Genomic DNA, 16,815 nt, shown 5'->3' on the forward strand with positions numbered 1-16,815 from the left:
ACAACTTGTAGATAACTTTTAGCTGATGGTATCTTATCCCTGATATCTCAGCAGTTTCGTAGAATGAGTTATCATTTCCCCAGTAACCGAATCGAATCGGCGTCGTATGTGCGTGGAATTTGATCAAGTGGGACATGGAGAAGTGCAGTCACGTCGACGGCGTAGGCTGTCGGCGCGAGGCGACGCTTATCGCGCTGTGAGCAGCTGTTGGCAGCCCGCGGGCACGGCAGGCAGGTAGCGCGGCAGGTAGCGCCGTGGCCGCCAGAGGGCAGTGGCGGCGCCGTCACGTCATGGCTGGTGCTGACCCACAGCTGGGCCGCCAGCAGCCAGCCAGTCAGCGGCGCGCCGTGTCTGCAGGTAGCGTGGTGCGCGGTCGCGGCTGTGGGCTTGCGCGTGCCCTCAGTGTGTACGTGTTTGTTCTTCTGTGAATCTGACGCAGTGTTTCGAGAATGTAATTCTCCAGGCGGACCAGGCAGTTTCTTTCGTAGGTCTCCACACCGAAACTAACAACTGCGTGAAATGACGGTGATTCTGCTGTAGAAGTGCTCTCCATATGTACTTCACCACAAAGTATTCAGCTACAGAAGCAGTCCAACACTGTAACAGTATCGCCTGAATGTGGTCAATAGATCCAATGTGCTAAGGTTTGCGAGGTTATTACTGGTGCCGATTACGCAGCTGTGTACAAGGAACCTATTATCCGTTCCGTCAACGTTTATACTGCAGGATTAACAAAGGAAAATACCTGTAAACAGAAATAGGAAGACTGTAGGCCCTTTGGAGCTGACCACTCAGTGGAGGCCAGGCGTGGTAGTGTGTGGTGTGGACGAGAGTGATGGTCGCGTCACAACAATGAGGGGCACGTCGGAGTCTAACGGCAGCAGCAACGGAGTGTCGAGCCGGCAGCAGCAGTGGAGCCCGTCCGGCGGCGGCGGAGGCGGCAACCTGCGCTTCTGGCAGTCTCAGCACGCGCATGCCCCGCCGCTGCCGCCCCCCAACAGGAACGGCGCCGGCGCCGGAGGCGGACCTTTGGTGAGCGACACCCACACAGCGTGCTCTGGTCAGGGCGCCTTGAATCTACTTCTGTGCTCCGCAAGCCATTGTACGATGTCTGACGGAGGGTGTATATTATACGAGGGTCATAATCCCCCTCCCACCCACCCCCTGCCACCTCTCTCCCCAACTGATTCCATACACGGATATTGCGCGGGAAGAAAGACTCGGTACATCTGCGCAAGTAAGTGAGGCTGTCATCAGCCCCAAGGTTGGTTCCAAACCGCAGTGATGCACAAGACTTGGTCTACATCTACAGCTATACTCCGCATGCCACCTTTCGACCTATGGCGGAGGGTGCTTTGGGTATGTCAGGTCCCCCTTTTCCTTTTCCAGTCGCGACTGGTTCTCGGGAAGTGACTGTTGATGAGCCTAAGTATGAACTCGAAGCGCTTCAGCTTCATGGACACTCCGCAATGCACACAAAGAAGGAAGCAATATACATAGTGTTCGGAAATTTCCGTTACATACTTGTAGAGGGGAGTGAGTATATAATAGGCTATTTTGAATAGGAACCCATGTCCAGAACGTCATCCAACGACGCTGCAGAGTGTCAAACTTTTAAGCCCCGTAACCTTTAAATGTATGTATATACAAGATAATTTCCTGATGATGTTACAAACTGTCTAGGATGGTGGAGAAAGCTGACTGTATCAATTTGAGGTAAGGATCCCTGTACCGGAAACGAACGCTTCAACAGTTATCATCGAAAGCTATTCTGATATCTTTGATAGTGGAATAAATGTACCGGTAATGTTGCTAAGATTTTACGGTAGGCAGTTTTCAGAGCTGTTAGTATGGACCAAAATAAGAGAAAAGTCTAGTATACATGGGCTTAGAATTCATACTCAAAGAGCTATGCGCATTTTTTCAATGAACGAGATGTGTTTCACAGTAGCGAAGAGGAATAAGTGTTCGTCGCTCCTCATGTATGCATCTTAGAACCCATGGTTACTGCACATATTTTCCTTGTTTCGGTCCATACTATCACCTCTGAAAATTCCTTACCCAATCTTGCCAACATCAGTATCAGTACATGTATTCCACTGTCAGAGGTATCAGAACGGTTTTTTCTTCTAAATTTCGACTCGTTAGTTTCCGGTACATGTATCCTGACTTCAGATTGATACATTTATCCTTCTCCATCATCCTAGATAGTTGGTAACGTCACCACGGAATAACCCAAATCGCCGGCGCCTATAACTTCGTTAGTTTACATTTCTCGCCATGGTACCCTGTTCAAAATATTATGTACTCAATCCCCTCCACAACTCCTCTAGTTTGTAATCCGGAATTTACGAACACCCTGTATATTGACTGACTCTAGGAACGAACGTTCTCAATACGCGGTCGGTAGACCACACCCCCATCCTACAAAAAATCCGAGCTTGTGTACCATCTCTAATGACGTCACTGGCGACAGAATTTTAATTTTCCATCTGTCCTTCACACCGTCATAAGAACGCCTCTCTTGCAGCGCCTGCCACTGGAATTGACTGAGCATCTCCGCGACGCCCTTTCGCCCTTACTAAATGAACCTGTAACGAAACGCGCTGCTCTTCTTCGGATATTCTCTATTTCCTCCATCAATCTTATTTTGTATCGACGCCAGTCGGACTAGCAGTATTAAAGTTTTTGATCGAAAAAGGGTTTTTAAGCTAGCTCCTTTGTGGAAGGAATACATTTTCTGAAGATTCTTCCAGTGAATCTGTCTTGCATCTGCCTTGCCAGCGCTTAGTTTTATGGGATGGTTCCACTTTAAATCGTTCCCTACGCATATTCCTAAATATTTTATGAAAGTAACTGTTCCCAGTGATTGCTCTGCAGTGTTGTGTAATCATAGTCACCAGTTTTTTATCTGTTACGCAGTACGTTACATTTGCGTATGTCGAGGGTAAGCTGCCAATCCCTCCACCAGCTGTCGATCCACTGCAGGTCTTCCTGCATTTCGCTGCAGTTTTCTAGTGTTGTGACTTCTATACAACAGTAATATCCGCGAAAAGCCTCGTGGAACTTCTGACATTATCTAGAAGTTCATTTATATACATAATGTGAGCTTTCAACGGATTTCACCAGCCAGTTACAATGGGCCAATAGCAGAAAGTGAACCCTGAACCGCGGTGGTTCTTGTCGTCCCCAGAAGTGAAAGATATGACGACAAATATAGGACCGTCAGGTATCGAACGTCGGATCTGTAGATTTCTAGTCCGGTATTTTCACACTGAGCTACGGAACCACAAATATGGGTTCAAATTTATCCAATTGTAGCGTCTTGATCTTAACGCGAGATACACGTTCGTTGAATTAATACGGCCCTTGAATCGTTTCGGAACTTCAGCCATCGTAAGTTTGCCACTACAAGCTTTCCGCAGTGCATACCATCCCTCTTATAACGTCGCCCACTGCAGTTAGTTAAACATTTCCGTCGTACGTCACGGTCACGCTCACTAAACAAACATGGAACAAATCGTTCAGCATTACTTCTTTCTCCGGACCGAGATTATTCTCACGGACTCGATTTATAAGCGACCCCTTTCGTGCCTGAATTACACATATTCAGAATTGTTCCAATAAATCCGATTGTGGCATTTGCCTTCCTTCCTCAGGCTTAGATTTATGAAATCATTTAGTCTTAAATCGTTCCGATCAGAATCTCGTACATACTTGAAGATTGTGACTAGCTCCGGTGATCGCCGATCGCGTCCAATGACAACGGGCCTTTTCGTCCAATTACGCTCTTCACATTGCAAGTCTTCATGTTTACAGGCAACGACAATGTACACTTGCCCTCTTCTTTTCGTCTGCTAATTGCCATTCTTGACAGTCTATACCTCTACCAGTCTGAAAGCAACTTGATGTTCTATCGAAAGATGAACTACATGTTACACGCCGATACAAGTGTTTGTGCCTCGCTTAGTGCATACCTATATTTGAATCCGTTTATCTTGTACCTGGATATGTGAAAGTTAACGACCATCGCAATCCTATATTTGAATCCGTTTATCTTGTACCTGGATATGTGAAAGTTAACGACCATCGCAACCAGTTGCTCAACGAGACTAAGACTGCCCGTGTAGTGAAAACACTCTTCTGAGGATTATCAGCCACCACAACCGTCCTGGAATGTCCCCCATTTGTGTTCCTGCCACTTTGTATGGATCTTCGATACGACGTAGTTCGGAAACTAAGTCTTTCTTACTGTCTATTCATCGGACTTCATGTGCGTATGTGCCCTCGAAAGACCCCATAAATTTCCTCATTTAATTACAGTGAGCTTATGTTGCGTTTAATGCTTCTCAGTGAAACTGCTTTCTTTGGTTTAGTGCGCTGGTTGTTAAAAGTGGATACTACTGCGTTAGTTGTAATGTGACACTTTTGCTAAGGCATAATCTTTTTGCTGGATATTCAGTCACGGAAGACGTGGAGAAAAATGTCTCCCTTCCATCTGAAGAAGTGCTAGGAGTCATGTTCTTTTAAGGCTTGTCGAATCCAGTGGAATATACCTGTATACCTCTCATTGGACTGTTCGGCTGGCAGACAATATTCTTATAGCACTTCTTTGTACATACTTCTGAAAATGGAATTTAATCTTATCACGCGAGTATTTTCCGATAGTTAAGAGAACTCGATAACGCCAAGAGCGTTTAATTACTTTTGAGATCGTCTGGAAATTTACTGAAAACGGCAAATGTGATTGGGTACTTTGTATGTTTCACTCGTTAGAGGGAGCGTAGTTTCAATGCTTCTGCTGTCATCCTGAAGAAGACTCCACGTCTGGCATCTTTTACCTTCCTGGTCAGTGGAGGTATGGCATAGATAAGTATGCACGGACGTGAAGGGCCGGTAAGAGTCCATTATGTAGTGCACGGTGAGGTGTGAAGGAAGGCAGTTCCAGCAGATGCCACACAGAAGCTAGCAGAGTTAGCTAAGTGCATCCATCAACACTGGAAAATATTCGTACTGCTTGTTTCTGCCATCTCCTCACCATCGTCCCAGGTGTAAGCTTCACTACTGTTCAACGCCAGTTGGTCTTAAATAATGAAGAAAGATGTGTGTTACCAGTTTACCGACCTATGATAAGGGATTCTTCCACATAACCGACAATACCCTATTGTTGCTCGGTATTGTGTGTCTGATGGTGTAAGCGTTAACGGATTCTTAAACAGTTGCATTCTGAAATCAACAGTATACTCTTTTCCGTCTTCGGACCGTAAAGCCCGCTCAGCTTCTGCAGGTCTTCAACTTTTTATCCAGAAATATTCAGAATTTTCAGCTGACAGATTCGTCTGTATGTAATTTCGTTCACATTTCCGTAAAGAAAATAACTGGAGAGAACAGCATATATGTGTTTAGGAGGGCCGTAAGCTGTTTGACTCTGCAGGAATGCAGTTAGTCCTTCGTGCAACAAGATGGATTGACCTCGGACGTATTTGGTCAGCCAGTTGCGTATACGTTTTGCAGTGTTCGTGTGGACTCTCTGCTAACGATTCAAACTGTTCGGTCTAAAACCCATTAAACTCAAGAGGATAAGAAAGAATGTTTGAGTTAATGATATTATCTGTTAGTCGAGTTTTTGTACTCTTGTCTAATTTGGTTAAACTTTGCTTGATTGTTTCTGATCTTGCAATATTATGTTTGTCACCATATTAATTACAAGTCGCCCAAACATTTTGGTTTTCATTGCCTTCGGTGGGATGAAAGTCAAATTTTCTTCGATATCATTAGGATATACCAGGACAGGGATAGGTGCAACTATCGTCCGTGCCCTGTTCGAAGAGTGTCTCGTAGCTGAGCCCCGGAGTAATTTTCAGAAATCACTGGAAGCGTAAATCGGTATGAAAAGATGAGTATTCGAACTCTTCTCCTCCCGAAAATGAGCTAAATATCGTGGCCACCTAAACATCTCCAGCGTTTTGCAAGCCTTACACCTGTCGAGTTTTATAGTTTTCTAGACCTTGTTTTGTAATTATTGTTGCTGAAGATCTCCCTGTACCTTATCATTTGCCCTGTAGGACATTACACTGTATTACCACCCTGCAGGGAGCCATATGAGTATCGGGAGCTGCCCATTTCTTCCAAAAAACGTCAAAGTATTATGCCACTCGGCCGTGCCTTACTGTCAATTCAAGGATCTGCTGATGGCAGTTAGGGGTAGTTTTATTTTTCACCGACGAAACTCAAGGTCGTAGGTGGTGTTGCGGGCTGTAGCTACTGTCTGCGGCCAGGAATATTCCACAACACAGTTCGCACGCGGAAAATGAGTCAAATTGACGGTGATCTACTGTCTGGGGTAACACGCTGCGCCATTCCGTGCTGAAGAAAGATGATGTAATAAAAGCATTTGATAGTTACCTCAGTCATTGTTGATTTATTGATGAGCTGATTTTCGTTTTCTAGCCTCTAAACCTGAACAACAGTAAACATAAAGTTAAAGATATAATAAGAGATACTGGCGACAGAGGAGGGATCACACCCACTCAAGGCAACTTGAGCGCATGGCACATCACAGCAGCAGTACATCCAGGCCTGTTTTTAAGTGCAATCATCTCACTTGTTGGATGCTGCCGTGTGCGTCTGAAGAGCGTACGAGATCAACAGAAAAATAAGCCTTAACCTGCAGAATGAACGAGATAATCTCTTACTGCAACCCAGTCCCTTCCAATTTAATCTTCTGAACAAAGTCCTTGTTTGTTCCCATATAGGGATTATCATATATTCCTGGAGTCATCATTTAAAGCCAGTTCTTGAAATTTCGTTAGCAGACTTTCTACGGGTAATTTGCGTTTATCTTCAAGTCTCTGCCAGTGTCAGACAAACCTGTGACCATTCGTGCTGCCCTTCTGTGCCCTGCCAGTCCTATTTGGTATGGGTCCCACACACTTGAACAGTCTCCCAGGATGGGTTTCCCGAAAGATTTATAAGCAATCTCCTTTATAGACTGATTGCATTTCGCTAGTATTGCACCAATAAGCTGAAGTCTGCTGCCTGCTTTACCCACGGCTGAGCGTATGTGACCGTTCCACTTAATGTCGCTATTAAGTGTCACACCCAGGTATTAGCTAATTGTTAACAGAAGGGCTAACTTAGCTGCGAATTGGGCATAGAATCTAATAGGGATTGAATGTATGGAATCTATACCACAGGAAATAAAAGCACAAGAGTTTCCATAGATCACAGAATCAGCAACGATAATGAGACAAACATAAGACTGAAAATGAGTATGAGTATGAGGATCCAACGACACTTTTCAGTTAGTGAAGTCACAATGTTTACGTAACAACATGAAACGGCAAGGGTCCATTAAAAATACAATAGTGGTTCATACTACGCACACTCTCCATGCATCACATCACACAGCGCTGAAGAGACGCCAAATATGCACGCACTTCACCTTACGTATGTGCATTTCCTGCAATCAAATTCGTTTCTTTCGCCTTATAATTACCTTGGTCTCGAGTATGTGTGCATTAAGCACGCGGGAAACGACTGATAAATACAGAAAGGAAGCGTTCAATTTGGCACTTCCAAATAACACTCTTAATGTTCCGAGGTTGCTTGACACACACACACACACACACACACACACACACACACACACACACCCCACACACAAACAAGGATGTGGACAAAGAAAGTGCGTGGTGCAACTGGAATAGAACATTTTTCTTCAAAATTATGTTATTTTCTGTTGTCTCTGGTTCCAGTTGAACATAATTTTTATGTATCTATATGCAAAATTTGACCCCGAATTACGCGAATTCGACTTTTATGGTTATCACTCTGTCGCACCAATTGCTTAAGTCCGGAGTATTGTTTAATTTATAAATCCAGAGATCTGAATTTCAATCCTCGATTGATCCTAAATTTCTTAAATGTCAGTCTATCGCATCTTCCATTTCTGACAATAGCTTGTTAATAAGAAATAACAGCGAGGTGCATCATGGTTCGGAGTCGACGTTAAACTGTAGCTCCCCTAATAATCGTTTGAGTAAATCAGTTCAGTTCGGAAGCCGGCGAGAGCATACCACTTGCAATAAGACCATGCTTAGTTCAGCAGTGTGGCGATGAAACCAGCGTCCGGCTCGATGACGACTTACATTTCCGTATTAGTAAGTCACAGAGCAATATTTTTAACAAGGTTTCAAAAATTATACGTGTTCAGACAACAGGTTTCGACCGAGATTTTTCGGGAAGTTTCTCTTGCTTGTCACATTTATGCCGTAACTGGAATCACGTTTCAGATATTTCCAGTTAGGTACGCCTTTGCCCCACTCCCAGACTGATGACATTTGACCGAAAAGAACGAAGTTAGGCAACAGCCAGCCTGACAGTCCTGTCCTCATAAAAAGAAAAAGAACCCATGCACATTATAAAAAAGTGTGTGTACCATATGTCCTCCTGAACTCCTGGATCGATTTCAGCCAATCTTGGTACATATATCCCTTACTGTCAGACAACTGTCGCTGTGGGGATATGATCCAGTTCAAGAGATATGACGTCATAAACATTGAGATCCGTGAAAAAATGACGCATTATGCATGAAGTTCTAATACATTTGTTATTTATTACTAAGACACTCCTACAGTCGAGGCAACTTGAGGATATCCCTGACTCCTGGCAGCGTTTTTAACAGTTTTCAGCTGCGAAGCGGAACCAGCTGTAGCCGAAAACAGTAGTCGTCTACAGAGATCGAAGAGGCGTCGCTTTAGAGACGTTGTAGACACGCGAAGCAGCTACGCCCAGCTACTTGGACATGTAACTGGAAATATTGTTTATAATCAGGTTCTGAATTAAACAGGCATTGCGTTTCTACGTTTATGCGAATTTTTTGTACGACTGTTTCATAATTTCAAAAGTGTTTTCTCGACTTCATAGAAATGAAGTTTTTTTGTTGCACTATATCTACAGTTAATTATTTTCGTTTCTAATAGAAAATTAGCAGTATAAATTCCAGGGCAGTGCTGGTTTTGTCAGCTAGTATTTTTAAAAAAAGTGAACTCCTTAAGAAGAGAGCAGCTCTGATAACTGCCCTAAAAGTAACGTGTAATTCAAGGCGGAATTTAAAGTGAAAGGTATGGTATTAGGATTTTTATTTTACTATTGTAAAATCATCGTAGTTAAAGTGGCAGGTTAGTGACAGAAACAGTTGGTCTGATGCAGACGCCAGTAAGCACAATGGCGTTTATACACAGAACGGACCCGAGCGGAGACGGTGACGAGTGTGGGACAGGCGGAGTTTGTGTGTGCTCTGCGGCCGACCAGCCTTGCCGCACGGCGTCCTCGTTGGCCGTGGGCGCATGCCAGCACGATGTGGCACGCATTTCCTTAGGCGACCGTTGCGAGGCCCTGGGCTCTGGTGTCCAGGCCGGCGGCCCCGTGTGGCGTGAGACGGGCCAACGTCCCAACGTCGCTCCGACTTGCCATACGACGACAACCTGGCTACCAGAGGCTTTATAATTCTGCGCTGCTTTCCAGATGATGCCGCGACCTCGTGATGAAACGGACGAGAGATGCCGAATAGGCTTACGCACGCAACGTGTTTGCCTTGCAGTGTAGTGTTCTGTGTCATATAAACGAACTAAGGAAGATACGTAACCTTCAGTGATGTTTATCTCTTTATCTCGCTTTTATTTTCGATGTCTTTGAGTTCAGTGTGTGTGTATGGTGGTTGTTTTTTTTCCAAAGGCAAAGGAAATTTTTCTGTGGCTAAACGTTTTCTATCGAAATATACTGTAGTGTTTCGCGACTGGTGTTTCTAACAAACAAAAATTCACAGCAAATGAAAAGTATAAAAATGAAAGCTCTTGGTGTATGACTGCGAACTGCATGTGAACGCTTGCCTGTCGTGGACAGTGTTCCTCATCCGTCCCTGAAGGATCAAGCCAGTGAATACACAGGCAGACGTAGTCCCACGAGTTACAGCAAAGCACGCTGAAGTTGGCTCAATGAAAGAGTCACCTAATTTACGGTAGTGTGGAATTTCATTCAGACCTTCATGCAGCCATCTCGATTTCCTTATATCATCATACCTAGGCGCCAGGATGTGACCGCCTTCATGGAAGATCTCTTTCCTCATTCTGGTCTAAGATTATTCGCCGAACTGTCCCAGTGAGCGACGGTAGATCCTCATGATCGGAAACATTACAAGTACCCGTTAACAAAAAGTGTAAAATCTAATAAAGTAGAGACAGTGTGTGAATGTAGACTTCCCCGGCGCTTACGAAAAGCTGTCGGGCTTCCAGCCTGGTGGCAGCGTTGAGATAACCGCGACATTCCGAAGAGTACCATATTATCATCTTCTGACGAAGTGCTGAAGTATACAGGGACATCCACAATATGTCTTCACTTCGCGACATCTTGATGGTACTATGACACTCGTCGAAACATCGTGGTATCTCAACTATACCACCTACATGGGAACTCGAGAGCTTACCATCGTAAGTACAGCGCGAGATGCTGATGGTGTATAACACTCTTCTAAACGTCGCGGTATCTTAATAATACCACCTATGTGGAAACTCGAGGGCTTCTGATCATAAGTACAAAGAATATTTATAAACAATCTGCCGGTAGATCGGAATAACGTACTGCGACTAGTATGGAAATTTCATTAATTCTCTGGTTAGCTCACCTCACACGAAGGCATCTTTCCGTGCGACATAGCATACTTAGGACTAGAGTAGCAAAAACTACCGTAAGCTATCGTAAGTACGCGTAGACTACGGTAGTTTTCCTGGTAGCTTTTGTCTCTTCTAACCGTGTTGCTTATATGTTAGGTATGTCGCATACCTGTTGGGCGCTACCTCATTTCGATCGCTTTGTTTGCGTGTGCGATCTTTGTTTTACTGGGTTCCCCAAGAAACCGGAAGTGGTGAATCGTCTAGAAACTGAGTGCTACGTAACATTTCCTTTCTACGTAGCTGTCCTCCTGTCTCTTAACTAAAATACAGTATTTATAGCAAAATTGAAATTGTTAATGTTCATTCGGTTCCTTTCGAAAATTATTGGTTTGCAACGTGGAGAGGTACTGCAGAAAAAAAAATAAAAAGGATACACCTTTATCGTATAGCGGTAGAAAATGCACTTTCCTAAAAAAAAAAAAAAAAAAAAAAAAACAAAAGAGAGAGAAAGAGAGAGAGAGAGATAAAGGAAAATCGCTTTAATTTTTAGTTGAGCATATACAAAACATATTTCTGTTATTCCTAAACAACTTTCGCACGTATCAGTTATAACAAGAAACTCTTGCCTTTGTTCATGATGAATAACGTTGTATTGTGTACAAAATAACAATAATTATACAGAATTTTTTGTGTTTGTGCATGTAAACTATACTTGCATCAAAAGTAATTGTTTTGGTTACATAAAAACGCAGAAGTTTCTTGATCAACTAATTTATTTATTTATAAAATGAAATTAGTATTTTGTAAGGATGTAAAATAAGCAGTGGACTAACACTGAACGATATGCGGCTTTAATTATGTCAAAAATGTAAGCAAATAAAAAAACAAAGATAAGTAATTGGTTCCAGTTCCTCTCTTATACATTCATGTTTTCTCCCCTACCAATGCTACCAAAACTATCGAATTGAGGGTTTGGTAGTGCGCAACTCTACGTGGCACTAACCTTAATGCGCTTCCTTGTATCCAGCAACTGAGTATTTGTACATTCCATACAAATCTCCAGAGTACGCCCATAGAACAACATCGTCGATGAAACCATAACACCGCTGATTTCTCTTCGCCTCAGATGTGAATTCGGTTTCCTTTTTAGAGAATGAATTTCTGCCTTTTTAACACACTTGGAGTTCCCAAATGAGAGGCTGTGTGTAACTGCAGGGTGCAATCAGTGCAATAATGTAAGTCGTTGTGCCATCCCAGTCCACCACGAAACACGGTTACATATACGTGTTTATTTAAATAGGCACTTTTTCTTTACGCCGTCTATTATTAAATTGGCTGTAGCATAGTTCGATCTTCATGATCTGAGTGTCATTTCTACCTCACTGGAAATCATTATTTGTCTTTCACAAGACAGTATCCAGAATTTGGTGGCGAGTGCATTTTACTCCGGTATCGGTTGCCATCTTTCCTGTTGCATTCGTTGGCGGTTCGTGAGAATAATCACTCGTGTGAATCACTCTCAATTCCTCTAAAATTTATAGTAGTCGTCATTGTATGATTTACATGCGTTAAGTGCTGTTACTTCAGTCCATTGAGAAATTGAGTTTTTCAGAAGTGGAGTAATCTTCTCAGGGGTCTTCAGCGCATTTGGTTAAGCATTTACCGGTAGCGTTGAGGAAACCGTGGGCTGTCGCTCCGGCTGGAAAACGCCTCTCCCTTTGGAATCTTCTCCGTCTCCTGTTTAAAGCTATGTAGCGGAGCACTGAACAAGTGAGTGTAACGGATGACAGCTCTGCCTCGTGTATATTTCGTACAAGAGCATTACTTTCCATGTTTCCCATCGAATGTCTGCCTAGCATCTGCCTCTTTCACAGCTGTAGCTCGGCGAGTGTTCATTCCACGTTGCTACGAAGGATATCACTAAGTACTTCATTCATTTCACTGACTCTTTTTCACTGCGTTTGATGGACTGGATCGTCTCGCCCGAATGTTATGGGGAATCTGCTGTGCTGTGCTGGACTCTGTCTATGCTCGCTGTGCCGACACACTGGTTTAATGCTGCCGGAAATAGAACGGAATAGCCGCGCCGATTGTAAATTGCTTTCGACCCAACGCGTCGGATATTTCGTTAGGGCGAGGCAGGTGGCAAGTGGAAGCAGTCTTCTGTTTGCTATCACATGCAGTTGAGACCAGAGAACGATTTAATGAAAATAAGTCGATGCTACTGAAAAGTCAATGTTAATGCAGACGTTCCGAGGGAATACTACGTGCTGTATATAGCGCTCATTGCATTTATGACTTAGTAAAGATATTGAGTTGTTCCACAGAAGCAGCTTGTGAAACAAATTGTAGGAAACCATTTACCGTCTTATTAACGCCTCAGTTGTGCAGCACAGTCGCGTTAGCACACACTAAAACTATTTGCCGCCAGAAGTCAGCGAAATAAAACTGAAGCTAGAATTTGTCACTAGTTACACTTAATGGTTGATTATCGAAGCTGGAACATTACTTGTTAGAGGAAGATGCAGACTAATGTATTGTGCAGTAGCAGGTAGTGACGGAGAGCCGAACGAAATACAAAGAAAAGTTTGTGCAAAAGCCATGAACCAACATTTTACTACTTCGTAATGGATCTTAGGAACAAAAGCAAAAAAGGTAGATGGTGGAATATTATTCATAAGAGAGTCTTTCATACTAATGTGGTGTGCAGCAGCATGCAGAGTCCGTAGAGCCGAACGAAATTACAGAAAAATGTTTCTCAACAGGCGTTGATCTACCGCTGTAGACAGAAAATTACGAGATACGCGGTCGCTTGAGTTAGAAAGAGATGACATTCACAGTAGTACTGAATAAATACTTGATGACGATTACTGCTGTCGTGGGAATTTCTTCTAGTGCGTGTCATGGATCCCATTGCCGCGATAGCGAAAGTTCCGTTCTTGGCTCCACGTCGCGATGCAAGTGCTGGCTATTCAGTGGAGCCAATAAGCTGTCGTATTTACTTTCCTCGCCTTAGGCTCATATTCAGCGCGTAAAGCCTTCAAACCGACTGTTTTTGAAAATTATTTACAAAATTAACTAAAATTAAAGTACTCATGCTATCCTGGCCGCATAGTCGTATCGTTTGGAAGAATCTGCAGCCATACAAGTGTAATATTCTTCTTGTTTTCGTTGTGCATTACGCATTTTATTTAGTGTATAGAGACGTGAGTACAACGTCGAAGACTTGAGTAGGCGCAGTGGTTAGCACACTGGACTCGCATTCGGGAGGACGACGGTTCAATCCCGTCTCCGGCCATCCTGATTTAGGTTTTCCGTGATTCCCTAAATCGTTTCAGGCGAATGCCGAGATGGTTCCTTTGAAAGGGCACGGCCGATTTCCTTCCCAATCCTTCCCTAACCCGAGCTTGCGCTCCGTCTCTAATGACCTCGTTGTCGACGGGACGTTAAACACTAACCACCACCACCACTTGAGTAGGATTGATCTAGTTAGCATCAAGAGAATGCCATACAACTTTGAATCGAACTACACGCTAGAACCTTATGAATGCCTGCTGCTGCTCCCTGGCAGCGCTTGTGGCATGGCGAAATGTATTACACACTCCATTTTGTGGCTTGATTACCAGTCATATTTCATTTCAAATAGTAAAAATGATACCGAAAAGGCATTAGACGTATATTTTTATTCCAGTTATTTTACTTTCTCGGTTTTGTCAAGAACAGGCACTCTCTTCCATAAAAACAAGCCGCTTCATTTATGGGAATTCCGGTAATTTTTTGTGGCAACTCTAGGGGAAAGTAACGTTTTGTTTTGTTTTCTCGTAGGTGGTGTATCCGTGACAAGGTCGAATGTAATTGAAGTTTCCAGATCAACTTGCTGTACTTAATGTGATGGTAGCAGAGTGTATTCGGGATCTGAACTGATGGGAACGCCTCATATAGAAGGGATGGGGTGGAGGAATAGAAACAATTTCGTACAAAATAAAACTCGTAAGTATCGAAAAAAGGTGTTCATTAACCACCAAACATAGTAACTCTACCACTTTATAACAGGTGCCTTCTGAGAGAATATAATTTGACATTTAGTCTTACAGTTTTGTTGTCAGGCAGGTAATATTAAAAAAAATGGTTCAAATGGCTGTGAGCACTATGGGACTTAACATCTGTGGTCATCAGTCCCATAGAACTTAGAACTACTTAAACGTAACTAACCTAAGGACATCACACACATCCATGCCCGAGGCAGGATTCCAACCTGCGACCGTAGCAGTCGCGCGGTTCCGGACTGAGCGTCTAGAACCGCTAGACCACCGCGGCCGCCAGGTAATATTCAAATAGATGGTATCTTCCTTATATTTACATTTTTGGTAGTCTTCAGCATTGACTGGTAATGTGAGGAAAAAAGCGGTCTGAATTGATGGTACACCGATATTGGAGTTTGTAGAACCCAGAATTACCTGGCATTTTCAGTTGCGAAATAGCCACTACTGCGAATGAACCGATTCTGCAATAAAAGTAGTGATTCTGTTGAGAACAACACCCACTGAAATCGTACAAGGGAGAGAGACTTCTCCCAAATGCGAATCATGGTTTAGGCTGTGTAAGGTGTGGTTGGTTACACCACAATTTTCGATGACGCATATGTTCACATTGAAAGCAACATGACTATTAAGTTAAATGAACTCATTTTTGGTGATTGTGAGCATTTAATGGTTCCGGCAGTGTCCGCAGAGGGTCCCATGTGACCTCCGCAATAGTGTGGTTTGAACATTCCCGAACATTTATAGTTTGCGTAGCAGACAATCTCATTTTACTTTACATTGTAGACAAAAAGCCTGTTCCCGCTCCATCTAGACAGCTATTTAAAATTTTCGTTATCTTCCGCCGTCTCATCCCCCTTCTAGGCCGCTCTTGTGTTGGTATCACGAGTTTCTCTCTATTTTTTTTACAAATTGCTTCTTTTCTTGCTTGGTCTATTTGCGTTAGATGTGTTCGCATTTCTCTTCCTGGAAAGCTTGTGAATAATATTAAAGTCCCTTGTACACAAGAGTAAGACTTAAAGTTGTGTGTGTCGCCGTGAAGCCTCTTGCCTTGCCCGTTTTGTTCCAGTTTCCTTGTCTAGGCGAGTTGCTTTCAGCTGCGTAGTCTCAACTACCTACTTAAAAGAAGTCGAAGAAAGGAAGATAGGAAGACACTCTATCCTCGAGTTCTCTAATTACGTTGGGATCGAAGAGAACTAGAGATGGTGCAGAGGGACTTACAGGATATACTAAATAAGGGAACCGCCTCAAAGTAAATGTAAACAGAGATCGAGTCGAGACAGTGGAGAAGGCCCCACTCCTACTCCCTGGATCTCTTGGTTCACGGGTTCTTCGTTATATTCTTGCCACTTCACTGTCCGGTTGGACCCTACATCTGGCACCTAGAGGACGCACTCTGTAGATGTCAAGATCCTCCTCCAGTACGTAACATGCATCGGTATGTGGTAGAATTGGAACAGTGCTTTTTTGCGCCAAAATTGACTGTCCACCACATGTAACCACATGTATTACTGTGCCCAGCCATTGTAGTTGTTGCGTGCTTGCCGGAAAATAGCAGTTCACTCTTGGCTAGCCGTAGAGGAGATGCTTGGGGCGGTGCCCGCTAGAGTAGAGGACGTTCTGCAGTCGGTGAGCGTCGAGAGGCGCGGCGGGCTGCGTATAGCGTATTTAAATGGGGCCGCTGGCGGCGCGGCGAGGCGCCGTTACTTGTCGCGTCGCAGCCGTGGAATGCACTCCGCCAGGAGGAAGCGGCTTTCCTCACCGCCCGCCACCGTCCTCGACCTGTTTGCGCCGCCAGCTGCTGAGCTATGCTGTGCTGGGCCTGGCCGCCTCACGCACCTAGTCTCCAAACACCTTTGTTTCCATTTCCTCCCCGAAGTTGACTGCCAACTGCAGAAGGTTGTTGACACTCTACGCCACATATAAAGGATCATGCAAGTATGTATGTGTGTCCAGATTCTCCTCCAAACTCCTGGATCGATTTCAGCCAAATTAGGTGCATAAACGCTATACTTCACGAGTATCAGCACTGTGGGGTCCCTAGCTCTAATGAGCGGAAATATGGTGAACGCGTGTCCTCTCAGCCCCTGACGTATAGGTTG

At 43.9% G+C, this 16,815-nt stretch overlaps 1 protein-coding gene across 1 annotated transcript in view; it reads left to right on the top strand.

The window, feature by feature from the left end:
- The first annotated feature begins 349 nt into the window (after positions 1-349).
- LOC124775831 (serine/threonine-protein kinase 26-like) overlaps positions 350-16,815 on the top strand; it is a 181,477-nt gene continuing 165,011 nt past the window's right edge. The window contains exon 1 of the mRNA XM_047250664.1: positions 350-1,032. Within this exon, the coding sequence (XP_047106620.1) occupies positions 853-1,032 (180 nt within the window). The 5' untranslated portion in view covers positions 350-852. The remainder of the gene's footprint in view (positions 1,033-16,815) is intronic.

Source organism: Schistocerca piceifrons, chromosome 2, assembly GCF_021461385.2.
Source record: "Schistocerca piceifrons isolate TAMUIC-IGC-003096 chromosome 2, iqSchPice1.1, whole genome shotgun sequence".
In the NCBI taxonomy this organism is placed as follows: domain Eukaryota; kingdom Metazoa; phylum Arthropoda; class Insecta; order Orthoptera; family Acrididae; genus Schistocerca; species Schistocerca piceifrons.